Source organism: Convolutriloba macropyga, chromosome 2 (assembly GCF_964194025.1).
Source record: "Convolutriloba macropyga chromosome 2, txConMacr16.3, whole genome shotgun sequence".
Lineage (NCBI taxonomy): Eukaryota > Metazoa > Xenacoelomorpha > Acoela > Convolutidae > Convolutriloba > Convolutriloba macropyga.
Window position 1 is genome coordinate 1,993,153 of NC_134469.1, and position 14,547 is coordinate 2,007,699.

The 14,547-nt window shown below is 33.9% G+C and overlaps 1 protein-coding gene across 1 annotated transcript; it reads left to right on the forward strand.

Moving 5' to 3' along the window:
- The first annotated feature begins 405 nt into the window (after nt 1-405).
- Nucleotides 406-7,990, forward strand: LOC142335054 (large ribosomal subunit protein eL19-like). The gene is made up of 3 exons (XM_075383382.1): nt 406-693; nt 3,931-4,161; nt 7,676-7,990. Exons 1-3 carry the CDS (start codon nt 418-420, stop codon nt 7,775-7,777), a joined length of 609 nt encoding a protein of 202 aa, XP_075239497.1. The 5' UTR covers nt 406-417; the 3' UTR covers nt 7,778-7,990.
- The last annotated feature ends 6,557 nt before the right edge of the window (nt 7,991-14,547 follow it).

The following is a 14,547-nucleotide window of genomic DNA, read 5'->3' on the forward strand; positions in this document are numbered from 1 at the left end:
GCGCTTGTCGTGATTAGACAGAATTATGATAGAAAATTAATTAATAAATTACAAATTAATTGGCTCTTATTATTGAAGTATTAATTTTCTGCGTTATCGAAACTGAAGTTCATAAGGTAAACACTCTCCTGTCATAATCCACCCGTTTTTGCCTTTTGTTTCTATTTTTTCTCTTTTTTTCATTTTTTGAATCGATCATGTGTAAATTAACGTTGCTTCTTCTCGACAAAATTTAGAAAAGAAATGATCTTCCTAAAATGGCCATATTCGCAATGGTTTGGCTCAGTAATTTACTCTGTTGTTTTCTATTGTTGTTACATGATTAAAATGTGGAGAATACAAGATTGTTATTTTGATGTAATTAAAAAATATTCTTACTAATAAATTTGCTTGACTTTCAGAGAAGTTCTGTGAAAGATGGTATCGTTGACAATGCAAAAGCGATTAGCGGCCTCTGTGCTCAAGTGTGGTCGCAACAAGGTATGGCTCGACCCCAACGAGGCTAATGACATTTCAATGGCCAACAGTCGCCACACAGTGAGAAAACTGGTCAGAGATGGTCTCATCATTAGAAAGCCATGTGTTGTTCACTCCAGATGGCGAGTGAGACAGAGGATGCTGGCTAAGAGGAAGGGAAGGCACTCTGGACCCGGAAAGAGGAAGGGTACCAAGGAGGCCAGAATGCCCAGCAAGGTTGGAAAATATGTTATTAATAGCCGCACAGCGATAGCTTTGGCTGTTATTGACCCTCTCTTGTTTTTTTATAATTCAAGGAATCTGTATTGTATTGGGGTGCTGTCTTTTAAGATTGTTCACACATTTTCATGATTTTTGAAGTCAAATTGGAGTAATGATTTTGGTCAAGTCGAAGCAGGAAGTGGAGCAAAAAAGCGAGTGGTTTTGCGGCGTGAATTTTTTTCGCTCTAAATTTAAAGTAGAGTGAGAAAACGGTGTCTGAACAAAAATTTGCTTTCTCGCTAGTGGTTTTTTGTTCACATGCGGCACTTTCGCTTCCATTTTTACTATTTTTTTTTATTTTTTGATAGATTTTTTAAATGGTTTTCGCAATCCAGTCATAGTCCAGTCTAGGTCTAGTTTTTTGTTGAGTTAATGAAAATTCTTTGAATTGTAGGTCAGGACTTGTCCTGCTACGTTTTGTATTGTATTGGTGCGCTGTGTTTTTAAAGATGTTTTCACACATTTTTCAATGACTTTGATCTTTCAAAACGGGTTAAGTTTCATTAGAGGCCCAAAGTGGGTTTTTGTGGTCCTTCAACTGCTTATAGTGGTACAGCTGCTGGGATGGCCTTAATTTAAGGTTAAAGGGTCATTTTTAGGAGTTTTTGGGCTCAAAATAGTGCAATTTTTCATGTTTTTTGTGATTTTTTGGAGTTTTTTTGGTTGATTAGTCTTAGGTTGAAGTTTTTAAAAGTTGATGAAAGCATTTTGCGGGACAAATTTGCTTGTTAGGGACATTTTATGAGCTATATCTTTGGTAATACAAACAAACACGCAAAATGATACTAATGTTTGCAATTTTTTTCAGGTTTTAAAATGTTTGTCAGTTTTTGAGTTTTTTAGCTCTAGGTGTCAAGAAACCTCCTCTAGGGTTTGATAAAGGGTTTGATGATTGATTACTGCTTAGTTTCTAGTGGTAATGGAATGGTTTTTTGAACTTTTTGCCATCATGAATTTTAGCATTCTTTGACAGAACTTTCATTTCATATTTTTTGTCATTATTCAAGTTGTTTGAGTCCCAGGGGCCAGAAAACCTCATCAGGGGTTGGATAATAAACTACTGAATAATTTTTAGTGGCCATGGAATAGATTTCAGCTTTTGATTATCACAAATTTCAGCATTTTTTTGACAAAATTAGCATTTTGTTTCAGGTTTTTGAAAGTTATCGTCATTTTTTTAGTTTTTCCAGCTGCAGGAACCAGGCAATCTCCTTTGAGGTTTGTTCATAGGGAACTGCATAGCTTCTAGTAACAATGGTATGGTTTTTAACATTTTACTGTCTCGAATTTTAGCATTTCTTTTTGATAAAATCTGCAATTTTTTTAAGGTTTCCTAAAGTTTTTGTCAGTTTTTGATATTCGTCCTTTCTCAAGAGCGAGAAAGCATATTACACATTCTGATATTAGGTTAATGCGTGGTTGTAGTTCCAATAGATTTGTTTTCAACAAATTAACCTTTCGACTTTTAGAAGTTTTTTGATAAAATTTGCAATTTTTTTCAAGTTTTTTCAAAACATTTGTGTTTTATTTATTTTTTCTTTCCTCAGTAGCCAGATAACCTCATCCAGGGTTTGATAGTATAATATTAAATAGTTGCTATGGGGCAATTGAATGGATTTCAAATTTTTAATAGGACGAATTTCTGTTTTTTGACTTCTGCAGTTTTTTCTAAAATTTATTGCCTATCGATCTATGAGCCAATGAGTTTTTTAAAGCTTGGAATTGGGTTACTGGATAGCCTCTAGAGACACAGAAATGATTTTGAAGATAGTTATATCACGATTTTCAGCAACATTTCCTTATAATTTGCAATTGATTTCTTTTTTAATTTTTTGGTGATTTTCGAGTTAATCTTTCTTCAAGGGCCAATGAATGTTATTCAGGTCTTGCAGATATAATACTGGACTGATTTCAGAAACAAAAATTGTTCTTGAACATATTTTTTAAATAGGTTTTTTAAAGGGAAAAGATTTTGCTTAGGTTTAAAAGCTTCAAGAGTTTTAGCAATGTGTATATTTTTGTTTAGTTTTCATTCTTTTAGTTTCTCAATTCTCTGATGATTTTGTTTGTGTTCTGGCTGGCATAGTTCAATTGATCTGCTGGTCAAGTAGAGTAAGTCTGAGTTTTTCATTCGATTCTTTGAATTGTTTTTCAGGACTTGTCTTGCTATGTTTTTTTATTTCGTCGTCAAGGTTACAACCATATGACGTCACAACCACTTCAAATCTGCTTTTTGTTCATTAGTTCATGCAATTTTAACTTAAATGCGTGCGTGACGTCATTTCCTACTCTTAGTGGAGCGAGTTTTTTGTTCATCCGCGTGATTACGTTACTGGTCAGACGTGACTTATCTCACTCAAAAACGACTTCCTTATTTTGAAATTGACTTTTCTTTACTTTAGTTCAAAGATATAAGGTCAAGTCAATGTGAGGCACTCTAAATGAAGGTTAGTTGAGAGCAGCTAATAGAGGCAGCAATAATATATACAGATTCTTAATTAAAATATAACATCTCATCCTTTAAGTCTTTAAAAACTTGCAGATCTACGAAGCTATTTCGGCTATTTGCCAGCTGGCACTCAGGACCCGGTAGGAGGAAGGGTACCAAGGAGGGCAGAATGCCCTGGAAGATTGGAAAATAACTGACTGCTCTCGAAAAAAGTTTGAAGTAATTATTGTAGTCGTGTGTCTTCATGCAATTCTTTTTCCTCGAACGTTTTTGCTTGCTGGAGTATATCCCGTTAGCTTGGACCCCCCACTTTTCTGCTCTGATCGTAAGATTTTTTTGTTCCCTAGTGTGCACTTCACCATGAGCAATTTAACGCTCTTTTTCTGCTTGAAAAATGTTTCATCTAGCCTGATAAGAAGTACGACTGAACGACTGACCATTACATTGAATATATGCCTTAATATGATATTATAAGGTTCTAAAAATATCGATTATCAAATAATATATATTAATGAGTTCAATTAAAAAATGGTTTCCACCATCATGGTTGGCCCTATATGGAGGATTCAGTTTTAGTTCACGTCTTTTAGAGAGCCCAACCCGAAGGATGGCAGTAATACCTGAACTTCAGCCTTCAAGAACACTCTTAACTCCCTTTAAATTGAATTGACCTCTTATTAGCTGCTATATGCTCAATCGGGGGAAAAGTTCCACATATTTACTAAAGCATTGTTTTTGTTTAGGTTCTGTGGATGAAGAGAGTGCGAATTCTGAGGAAGTTGATCCAGAAGTACAGGAAGGCGAGGAAGATTGACAAGCACCAGTACCACACTCTCTACCTGATGGTGAAGGGAAATGCATTCAAGAACAAGCGGGTGTTGATGGATCACATTCTGAAGGAGAAAGAGAAGGCTCTCAGATTGAAGAAACAGAACCAGCAGGCCGAACATTTCAGAGCTGCCAAGAAGGCTAAGGTAAAAAAAATGAAACAAAATTTTAAAAATTAAAATTGAAAAATTAGTTGAAAAATGCAGTGGTTAACTTTAACTGGGTTTAAAAATATTCGATTATTTTCAAGATTGAAAAAGAATTCTTTTTTTAATAGCCGCAAGCGATAGCGGCTATTATTGAGAACATCGTGGTTTTTTACAATTCAAAGAATTTGAATTGTATTGGTGCGCTGTGTTTTTTTGATCTTTCAAAACGGGATAAACAGGTAAAGCCCAGCGGGCATTAAGTTTCATTAGAGGCACAAAGTGGGCTTTAGTAGTCCTGCAAGTGCTTATAGTGGTGCAGCTGCTGGGATGGCCTTAATTTAAGGTTTTTTTGTTTGATTCGTCTTAGGTTGAAGTTTTTAAAAGTTGATGAAAGCTTTTTGCGAGACGCAATTGCTTGTTATGACCTTTTTATGAGCTATATGTTTTGGTTCTACAGACACAAACACGCAAAATGATACTAATAATTTTTTTCAGGGTTTTTGAAAATTTTTGTCATTTTTTTCAGTTTTTTCAGCCCTAGGTGTCAAGAAAGCTCCCGAAGGTTCTGATTTTAGATAACTGCTTATTTTCTTGTGGTAATGGAATGGTTTTCAATTTTTTGCTATCACGACTTTTAGCATTTTTTGACAAAACGCTTTTTTTCATATTTTTTGTCATTTATTATCATAATTCAAGTTGTTTGAATCCCTGGGAGCAGAAAACGTCATTAGAGGTCAGATAATAAGCTACTGAAAAGTTTTATGGGGCCATGGAACACGTTTCAATTTTTTATTATCACAAATTTTAGCAATATATTGACAAAACTCTAATTTTTTTCATGTTTTTTGTTTGAAAATTTTCGTCATTTTTTGAGTTTGTCCAGCTTCAGTGACCAAGCAATCTCCTCTAAGCTTTGATGATAGGGCACTGCATTTTTTCTAGTAACAATGGATTGGTTTTTAACATTTTAATATCTCGAAATTTAGCTTTTTTTTGATAAAATCTTCAATTTCTTTAAGGTTTCCTAAATTTTTTCTCAATTGACAATTTTTCCTAAATTTGTCCATTCTCAAGTGCGAGAAATGCTATTCCACGTTTTGATAAAAAGTTACTGCATGGTTGTGTTTTTTTCAATGAATATGTTTTCAACAATTTAACCTTTTGGCTTTTAGAATTTTTTTGATAAATTTTTCAAATTTTTTTCAAGTTGTTTCGAAACATTTGTATTTTATGTAGTTTTTCTTGCCTCAATAGCCCGGTTAACGCATACAGGGTTTGACAGTATGTTATCAAATAGTTGCTAGGGGGCAATTGAATGGATTGCAACAAATTAATAGAACGAATTTTTTTTTTGAAAATTGAATTTTTTTCTAAAAAATACTGCCTATCGATATTTGAGCCAATGATCTTTTTAAGGCTTGGAATTGGGTTACTGGATAGCCTCTAGAGACACAGAATTGATTCTGAAGATTTTAATATCACGATAGCGACATTTCATCATGATTTGCAATTGATTTCTTTTCTTAATTTTTTGGTCATTTTCGAGTTAATCGATCTTCAAGGACCAATGAATTTTTTTTTTCAGGTCTTGCGGATATAATACTGGACCAATTACAGAAACGAAAATTGGTTTAAAACATGTTTTTGAAGTAGTTATTTTTAAAGGGAAAAAATTTTGCCTTAGGTTTAAAGCTTCAAGAGTGTTAGCAATGAGTATATTTTTGTTTAGTTTGTTTGATTGTTTTAGATTCTCAATTTTTCAATATGATTTTGTTTGTGCTTTGGCTGGCATTGTTCAATTGATCTGCTGGTCAGGTAGAGTCCTTCTGAGTTTTTCATTCAATTCTTTGAATTGTTTTTCAGGACTTGTCCTGCTATGTTTTTTTAATTCGTCGTCTCCATCGATGATTCTTACGACCTGACTTCTTGGAATTGACTTCTTGGAATTGAGTTCAGTGACTTCTATTGTTTTGCAGTTAAAGTTTGTGTGTGTGACGTCATTTCTGCTTTTAGTCAATTGCGTGACTTACCTCACTCACAAAAATGACTTCTGAACTCACTTATGGAACTTTAAATTTTATGAACATTTTAGTTAAAGTTCAATAGTGTGCATCTAAGTAGTGCCAAACTTATATGCCCTAGTTCTTGAGTATTAGTCTTGAATTTTCATTTTCGAATATCATTTGTGAAAAAGCTCTCTTAGCGCTTTTTCCCTATAGACCGTAAATGTCAAAAAACTGACAGTCCGAATCTAACCCAAAAAGTGTAGTGGTCTATTAAAGGACTGGTGGTCCATCTGTCTATCTTATTTTTTCAGTTGTTTCATTTCTTGGAATGCCACAAGCGTCTATCGCGGCTATTTTCCGGCAATCTGCGGCTAGGTTATAATGATGCGAAGAATTCTTGTCTTTTCATCTGTTTATAGTTTCATCACAAGATATTTAATTACGAGTTTTTGAAACAACTTCTCTAGAGTCCAAGAAAAAGGACTCTCAGACAAATAAGCCATCTAAGGTAACAAACACGTAATGCAGTAACATTTACTAACTTTATTGTGTTACTGACAATTGGAACGAGCCCTCAAGCTAAATTGAATTCGTTTTATTCGAATTCCCATAATTGGCTGTAATTAATGAAGAAAGTCTCTATCGTAAGTCGGAGAAAGTCTCTGTCGTAAATCGGGTACAAAGTCATTTTAATAGTAATAATAATAATAATAATAATAATAATAATAATAATAATAATAATAATAATAATAATAATAATAATAATAATAATAATAATAATAATAATAATAATAATAATAATAATAATAATAATAATAATAATAATAATAATAATAATAATAATAATAATAATAATAATAATAATAATAATAATAATAATAATAATAATAATAATAATAATAATAATAATAATAATAATAATAATAATAATAATAATAATAATAATAATAATAATAATAATAATAATAATAATAATAATAATAATAATAATAATAATAATAATAATAATAATAATAATAATAATAATAATAATAATAATAATAATAATAATAATAATAATAATAATAATAATAATAATAATAATAATAATAATAATAATAATAATAATAATAATAATAATAATAATAATAATAATAATAATAATAATAATAATAATAATAATAATAATAATAATAATAATAATAATAATAATAATAATAATAATAATAATAATAATAATAATAATAATAATATTAATAATAATAATAATAATAATAATAATAATAATAATAATAATAATAATAATAATAATAAAAATAATAATAATAATAATGGCATTGGCTTTGAAAAAATATTGCGAGTTGAAACGGTAATAGTCGTACATGTATACTTTTTCAGCAGTATACTGTTCAATACTTGCAACACAAGATTTACAGATTTACTTAATAAATTAATAAAAAAAGTACTTTCATGCAGTTAAAACCTTAATACAGCAGCATGTATGTACATATGTTTGCGGTATTTAGGTGCTCAAGCGACGAGAGAAGAAACTGTCACAGTCAGAGGCTGAAAAGAAAGCAGCAGCTGCATCAGCTCCCGCACCAGCCACCGCCGCTGGCACTGCTTGAACAACCTTTTCATCTCCACACCCCCAAATCCACAGAGATCTGAGCAGTCTGGCGTCCATTTTTGAGCACATGGAACAAGGCTGACCGAACTCGAAGCTCTCTCAATTGTTCAGTTATTTGAGACTCATCTTGAATTGATTATTTATTTGAGGTGGTCTGCGATTAGAATCAAAGTTCTTTAGAAATTGATAATTGAATTTTTGATGTGAGCAATTTGGTTTTTTTTCTCTATAAGACAGATTGGGCAGGGCGAAAAAAGGAAGCAGAGGCAAGTGTTAAACGGGTGCCAATGTTTTTCCTAATGATCAAAGTATTCTTTTTGCATTTTTGCATAATTTATGTACGCACTTATCTAGTAGCAACTTTAGAATCAACAAGTGCCAGTCTACTGGGGTCGAAGATTCTTAGGGAAGCTAGTAAACTTTTTTTTTATTAATAGCCGCCTTAGCTTCTCAGCCGGCTATTATAGCGCTCCTGTTTTTTTTGCAGTTCAAAGAAATTGAATTGTATTGGAACGCTGTTTTTTGTAAGATTCTTTCACACACTTCCATGATTTTTGAAGTCAAATTGGAGTACTGATTTAGGTCATGACGAAACAGGAAATGGAGCGAAAAAGCGAGTGGTTTTGCGGCGTGAAGTTTTTCCGCTCTAATTTAAAAGTAGAGTGAGGAAAAGGTGTTTGACAAAAATTCGCTTTCTCGCTAGTGGTTTTTTGTTCACATACGGCAATTTCACTTTGATTTTTACTGTTTTTTTTCGAACTTTGGATCGGATTTTTTTTTCTAAATGATTCTTTCAATCCATTCTTAGTTCATTCTAGGCCTAGATTTTAGTTTGAGTCAAATTTCCATTTCTTGCTAGTGCTTTTTGTTCACATGCGGCATTTTGACATTGATTTTGTTTTTTTTTAATTTTTGTATCTAATTTTTTTTCAGAAATGGTTTTCCCAATGCACTCATAGTCCGTCCTAGGTTTAGTTTGTTGTTTACTCAATGAAAATTTTGTGAATTATACGTCAGGACCTGTCCTGCTGTGTTTTTCACGTCGTCAGATTAAAAATTTCCTTTACCTCATTTTGCCGCCTTTTCAACATTTTGCGTGAAATCTTTTTGACTTCTCTAGGCTAATTTCACTCTTCTCTCATTCTGCTAAAAGATGTTTTTAGACAGCAGTTACTCAGCAAAGCAATTCAAAATGAACAGAGTCAGTATCAAAAAAACGAAATCAGAAATAGAAACGGGATAAACCCATAAAGCCCGATTTTAGATGCCCGTTACTCGAATTTTGTTCCTAGTTACAATCTCTAATGCTTATTGGTATTGATACTAGCCCTTGTGTGGTCTCACTACGAAAAAGGGGCATGTTCAGCTCCAAAATGACATGAAAATAGTTGGCACTTTAAAATTGTTTACAAAAATCAATTTTTCACTAGTTTTTCTCTTTCAATCCCAGTATTGGTTATGGGAATCAACGGCGGCTAATTTCCGGCAATCTGCCGGGTATGTTGACATTTTGCAAACATTTTTTATCGATTAAAATGTGATAAAGCAAGACCTGATGAAACAAACGCTCTCCACCAGCAGATAACTAACCAGAAATTCTTTTTATTAGAACATATTGGTTATAATTTGAGACTCATCTTGAATTGATTATTTATTTGAGGTGGTCTGCGATTAGAATCAAAGTTCTTTAGAAATTGATAATTGAATTTTTGATGTGAGCAATTTGGTTTTTTTCTCTATAAGACAGATTGGGCAGGGCGAAAAAAGGAAGCAGAGGCAAGTGTTAATCGGGTGCCAATGTTTTTCCTAATGATCAAATATTCTTTTTGCATTTTTGCATAATTTATGTACGCACTTATCTAGTAGCAACTTTAGAATCAACAGGTGCCAGCATAATTGGTCTACTGGGGTCGAAGATTCTTAGGGAAGCTAGTAAACTTTTTTTTATTAATAGCCGCCTCAGCTTCTCAGCCGGCTATTATAGCGCTCCTGTTTTTTTGCAGTTCAAAGAAATTGAATTGTATTGGAACGCTGTTTTTTGTAAGATTCTTTCACACACTTCCATGATTTTTGAAGTCAAATTGGAGTACTGATTTAGGTCATGACGAAACAGGAAATGGAGCGAAAAAGCGAGTGGTTTTGCGGCGTGAAGTTTTTCCGCTCTAATTTAAAAGTAGAGTGAGGAAACGGTGTTTGACAAAAATTCGCTTTCTCGCTAGTGGTTTTTTGTTCACATACGGCAATTTCACTTTGATTTTTACTGTTTTTTTTCGAACTTTGGATCGGATTTTTTTTTCTAAATGATTCTTTCAATCCATTCTTAGTTCATTCTAGGCCTAGATTTTAGTTTGAGTCAAATTTCCATTTCTTGCTAGTGCTTTTTGTTCACATGCGGCATTTTGACATTGATTTTGTTTTTTTTTAATTTTTGTATCTAATTTTTTTTCAGAAATGGTTTTCCCAATGCACTCATAGTCCGTCCTAGGTTTAGTTTGTTGTTTACTCAATGAAAATTTTGTGAATTATACGTCAGGACCTGTCCTGCTGTGTTTTTCACATCGTCAGATTAAAAATTTCCTTTACCTCATTTTGCCGCCTTTTCAACATTTTGCGTGAAATCTTTTTGACTTCTCTAGGCTAATTTCACTCTTCTCTCATTCTGCTAAAAGATGTTTTTAGACAGCAGTTACTCAGCAAAGCAATTCAAAATGAACAGAGTCAGTATCAAAAAAACGAAATCAGAAATAGAAACGGGATAAACCCATAAAGCCCGATTTTAGATGCCCGTTACTCGAATTTTGTTCCTAGTTACAATCTCTAATGCTTATTGGTATTGATACTAGCCCTTGTGTGGTCTCACTACGAAAAAGGGGCATGTTCAGCTCCAAAATGACATGAAAATAGTTGGCACTTTAAAATTGTTTACAAAAATCAATTTTTCACTAGTTTTTCTCTTTCAATCCCAGTATTGGTTATGGGAATCAACGGCGGCTAATTTCCGGCAATCTGCCGGGTATGTTGACATTTTGCAAACATTTTTTATCGATTAAAATGTGATAAAGCAAGACCTGATGAAACAAACGCTCTCCACCAGCAGATAACTAACCAGAAATTCTTTTTATTAGAACATATTGGTTATAATTTGAGACTCATCTTGAATTGATTATTTATTTGAGGTGGTCTGCGATTAGAATCAAAGTTCTTTAGAAATTGATAATTGAATTTTTGATGTGAGCAATTTGGTTTTTTTCTGTATAAGACAGATTGGGCAGGGCGAAAAAAGGAAGCAGAGGCAAGTGTTAATCGGGTGCCAATGTTTTTCCTAATGATCAAAGTATTCTTTTTGCATTTTTGCATAATTTATGTACGCACTTATCTAGTAGCAACTTTAGAATCAACAAGTGCCAGCATAATTGGTCTACTGGGGTCGAAAATTCTTAGCGAAGCTAGTAAACTTTTTTTATTAATAGCCGCCTCAGCTTCTCAGTCGGCTATTATAGCGCTCCTGTTTTTTTTTGCAGTTCAAAGAAATTGAATTGTTTTGGAACGCTGTTTTTTGTAAGATTCTTTCACACACTTTCATGATTTTTGAAGTCAAATTGGAGTAGTGATTTAGGTAACGACGAAACAAGAAATGGAGCGAAAAAGCGAGTGGTTTTGCGGCGTGAAGTTTTTCCGCTCGAATTTAAAAGTAGAGTGAGAAAACGGTGTTTGACAAAAATTCGCTTTCTCGCTAGTGGTTTTTTGTTCACATGCGGCAATTTCACTTTGATTTTTACTGTTTTTTTCGAACTTTGGATCGGATTTTTTTTTCTAAATGATTCTTTCAATCCATTCTTAGTTCATTCTAGGCCTAGATTTTAGTTTGAGTCAAATTTCCTTTTCTTGCTAGTGCTTTTTGTTCACATGCGGCATTTTGACATTGATTTTGTTTTTTTTTAATTTTTGTATCTAATTTTTTTTCAGAAATGGTTTTCCCAATGCACTCATAGTCCGTCCTAGGTTTAGTTTGTTGTTTACTCAATGAAAATTTTGTGAATTGTACGTCAGGACTTGTCCTGCTGTGTTTTTTGCGTAGTCGGATAAAAAATTTCCTTTACCTCATTTTGCAGCCTTTTTGACATTTTGCGTGAAATCTTTTTGACTTCTCTAGGCTAGTTTCACTCTTCTCTCATTCTGCTAAAAGATGTTTTTAGACAGCAGTTACTCAGCAAAGCAATTCAAAATGAACAGAGTCAGTATCAAAAAAACGAAATCAGAAATAGAAACGGGATGAACCCATAAAGCCCGATTTTAGATGCCCGTTACTCGAATTTTGTTCTTAGTTACAATCTCTAATGCTTATTGGTATTGATACTAGCCCTTGTGTGGTCTCATTACGAAAAAAGAGCATGTTCAGCTCCAAAATGACATGAAAATAGTTCGCACTTTAAAATTGTTTACAAAAATCAATTTTTCACTAGTTTTTCTCTTTCAATCCCAGTATTGGTTATGGGAATCAACGGCGGCTAATTTCCGGCAATCTGCCGGGTATGTTGACATTTTGCAAACATTTTTTTATCGATTAAAATGTGATAAAGCAAGACCTGATGAAACAAACGCTCTCCACCAGCAGATAACTAACCAGAAATTCTTTTATTAGAACATATTGGTTATAATTTGTCTCCTTCAGAAGTTACTATATATATACACCGAGTTATGTTCAGATTAACAGGGTGTTAGATTCGTTAAGTTAGCATCATAAGCATCTTGCGGTCTTGTATGGGACTTGAGCTTTCGACTGATAACAGAAAAGTGAGTGGTTTGAAATTAGCTGGAATGGAAAGTTAAAAAAGGGTCTCCTCATTTCGACAAAGCAATTATCTTGATCAATAATTTTGTAGAAGAGAATAATAGTTGATTAATTTAGTTGTTTCATTCATTCTCAACGGAGTCAAGACAATATACCTAATGACATTATACCCAATGCCCACTGTCATCATAGCGCATGCATTTTGATTTGTTTGTTCAATAATTCTACTACAAATTAGCAGTCGATATAACACCCATTTTTTAACGTACTTAAAGGCCATGCCTCAGCAGCCCGTGGGACTTGCTATGAAACTATCACAAACAAACATGGGATTAAATTATCCGCTTGAGTATGTTAAAACATACGATAAATAGAGACGGCTAATTTGTGGTCGGATTCTTGAATGAAAATATCAACGTGTATTGGGTATATTGTCATATATCCTCAATAATTACGACTTGATTAATTGCTAAGTATTGGCGCGTATCAGGAGGCCACCATTCGTTACATTTGTATTCAACCTAAACCAATCAGATTGGCCAATCAAACTTAACCATTCGGCTCTGAGTATCATTTTCTCATTCTGCTTTGCGCTCGTTCGGCTTTAATTTCTAAACTTCCAAGTCGCAACTACATTTTTTGAATTTTTTGCTGTTAAGGCCCCAGTATAAGACCCCAGTACTCAGGCGGTACTATTTGAGACTGCAGTACCATTTTAGAATGATTTTTTGCTGTACTGTTTTCTGGAGGTTGTTGAACAAAATTATGAACAATCGTCTTATGAAGAACTGTTGATTTTATCATTGACTATCTTGCAACCATTTTGCCGTTTTCTTTGACAGTTGTGGTCATTTGATTAATTGCTCGTAAATGAAGTTTTAACCAATTATAATAGTACTGCGGTCTTTTCTATGCAATTTTTCGATTGACCGTTTTTTTGTCTGACCCATTTGACTGCTCGTCCTTAAAAACGCAACAAACAGTAAAGGCCCGAGTTCATATATTAGCTGAGCAGCTCTATTAGAGCCTTACGCTTTACTATTCTCTAATTAAGAGGTGCACTGACCTGTTTTAAGGAGACACCATGAGTTCATGGTGTGCAGGTGGTTCATAACCGCAAGAATTTGGTCCCCTCAGTCATCCCCATCCGCTCGCCCTCCACCTCTACCCTCCTCCACCAGGCGATATGAACCCCACTTTCAGCTCTCCCAAATTAGCCCCCGCATCGTTTGAACCCAGTCCGCCACAATGAGAACCATACTCCGCTCATAACCCTAATGTACCCATTCAATTCTATTATCACAGCCCCAGCTGGCTACTATCGAAGCCAACCTTGTTTGAGAGCAATTCGCATGAATTTAGCCGGCTGTGTTTCAATTCAAGTCCAAAATAGACATTTTTGCAGCCGGCAAGAGCAACGTTGGGACAAAAGAGTTCTCCAGACAAATGTAAAAACCGGCACAAGCTCTACAAATTCCGTACGATAAGCGTTGAGAGCGTGGCAAGTCGGGCAAAAAGAATTAGGCGAGAAAGTACAGAACTGGACAATTTGCGGACATGTGTTCGCCCAGTCCATCGGATCTCCGAAACGTTGTCGGGAAATCCAGGTTTGTTACTGTTCCCATGAGGGTACCGAGATAATCTGGAGTCATACATTGAATTAACGGCATTAAAAACCTTCGCCGGAACCGAAATGAGTCACGAGTAGACGGCAGCTCCAGTGGTAGTAAAGTGACTACTTATTTATACTTCCTTTGCTAATAAAAATTATTTCCTTTACTACCACTCAACCTGCTGTCTACTCATTATTGAAATGAAGTTACTTTCAAAGAGAAATACCAATTTACACAACAATTAGAAGGATTGATTATAAATAAGTGCAGTTCGCTTTAAAAACGTGTTCAACGCACACATGAAAACCAGGAATAAAAGTGAGTGAGTTTACTAAAAAAAAAATTGGCTGCCATTCGAAGCTT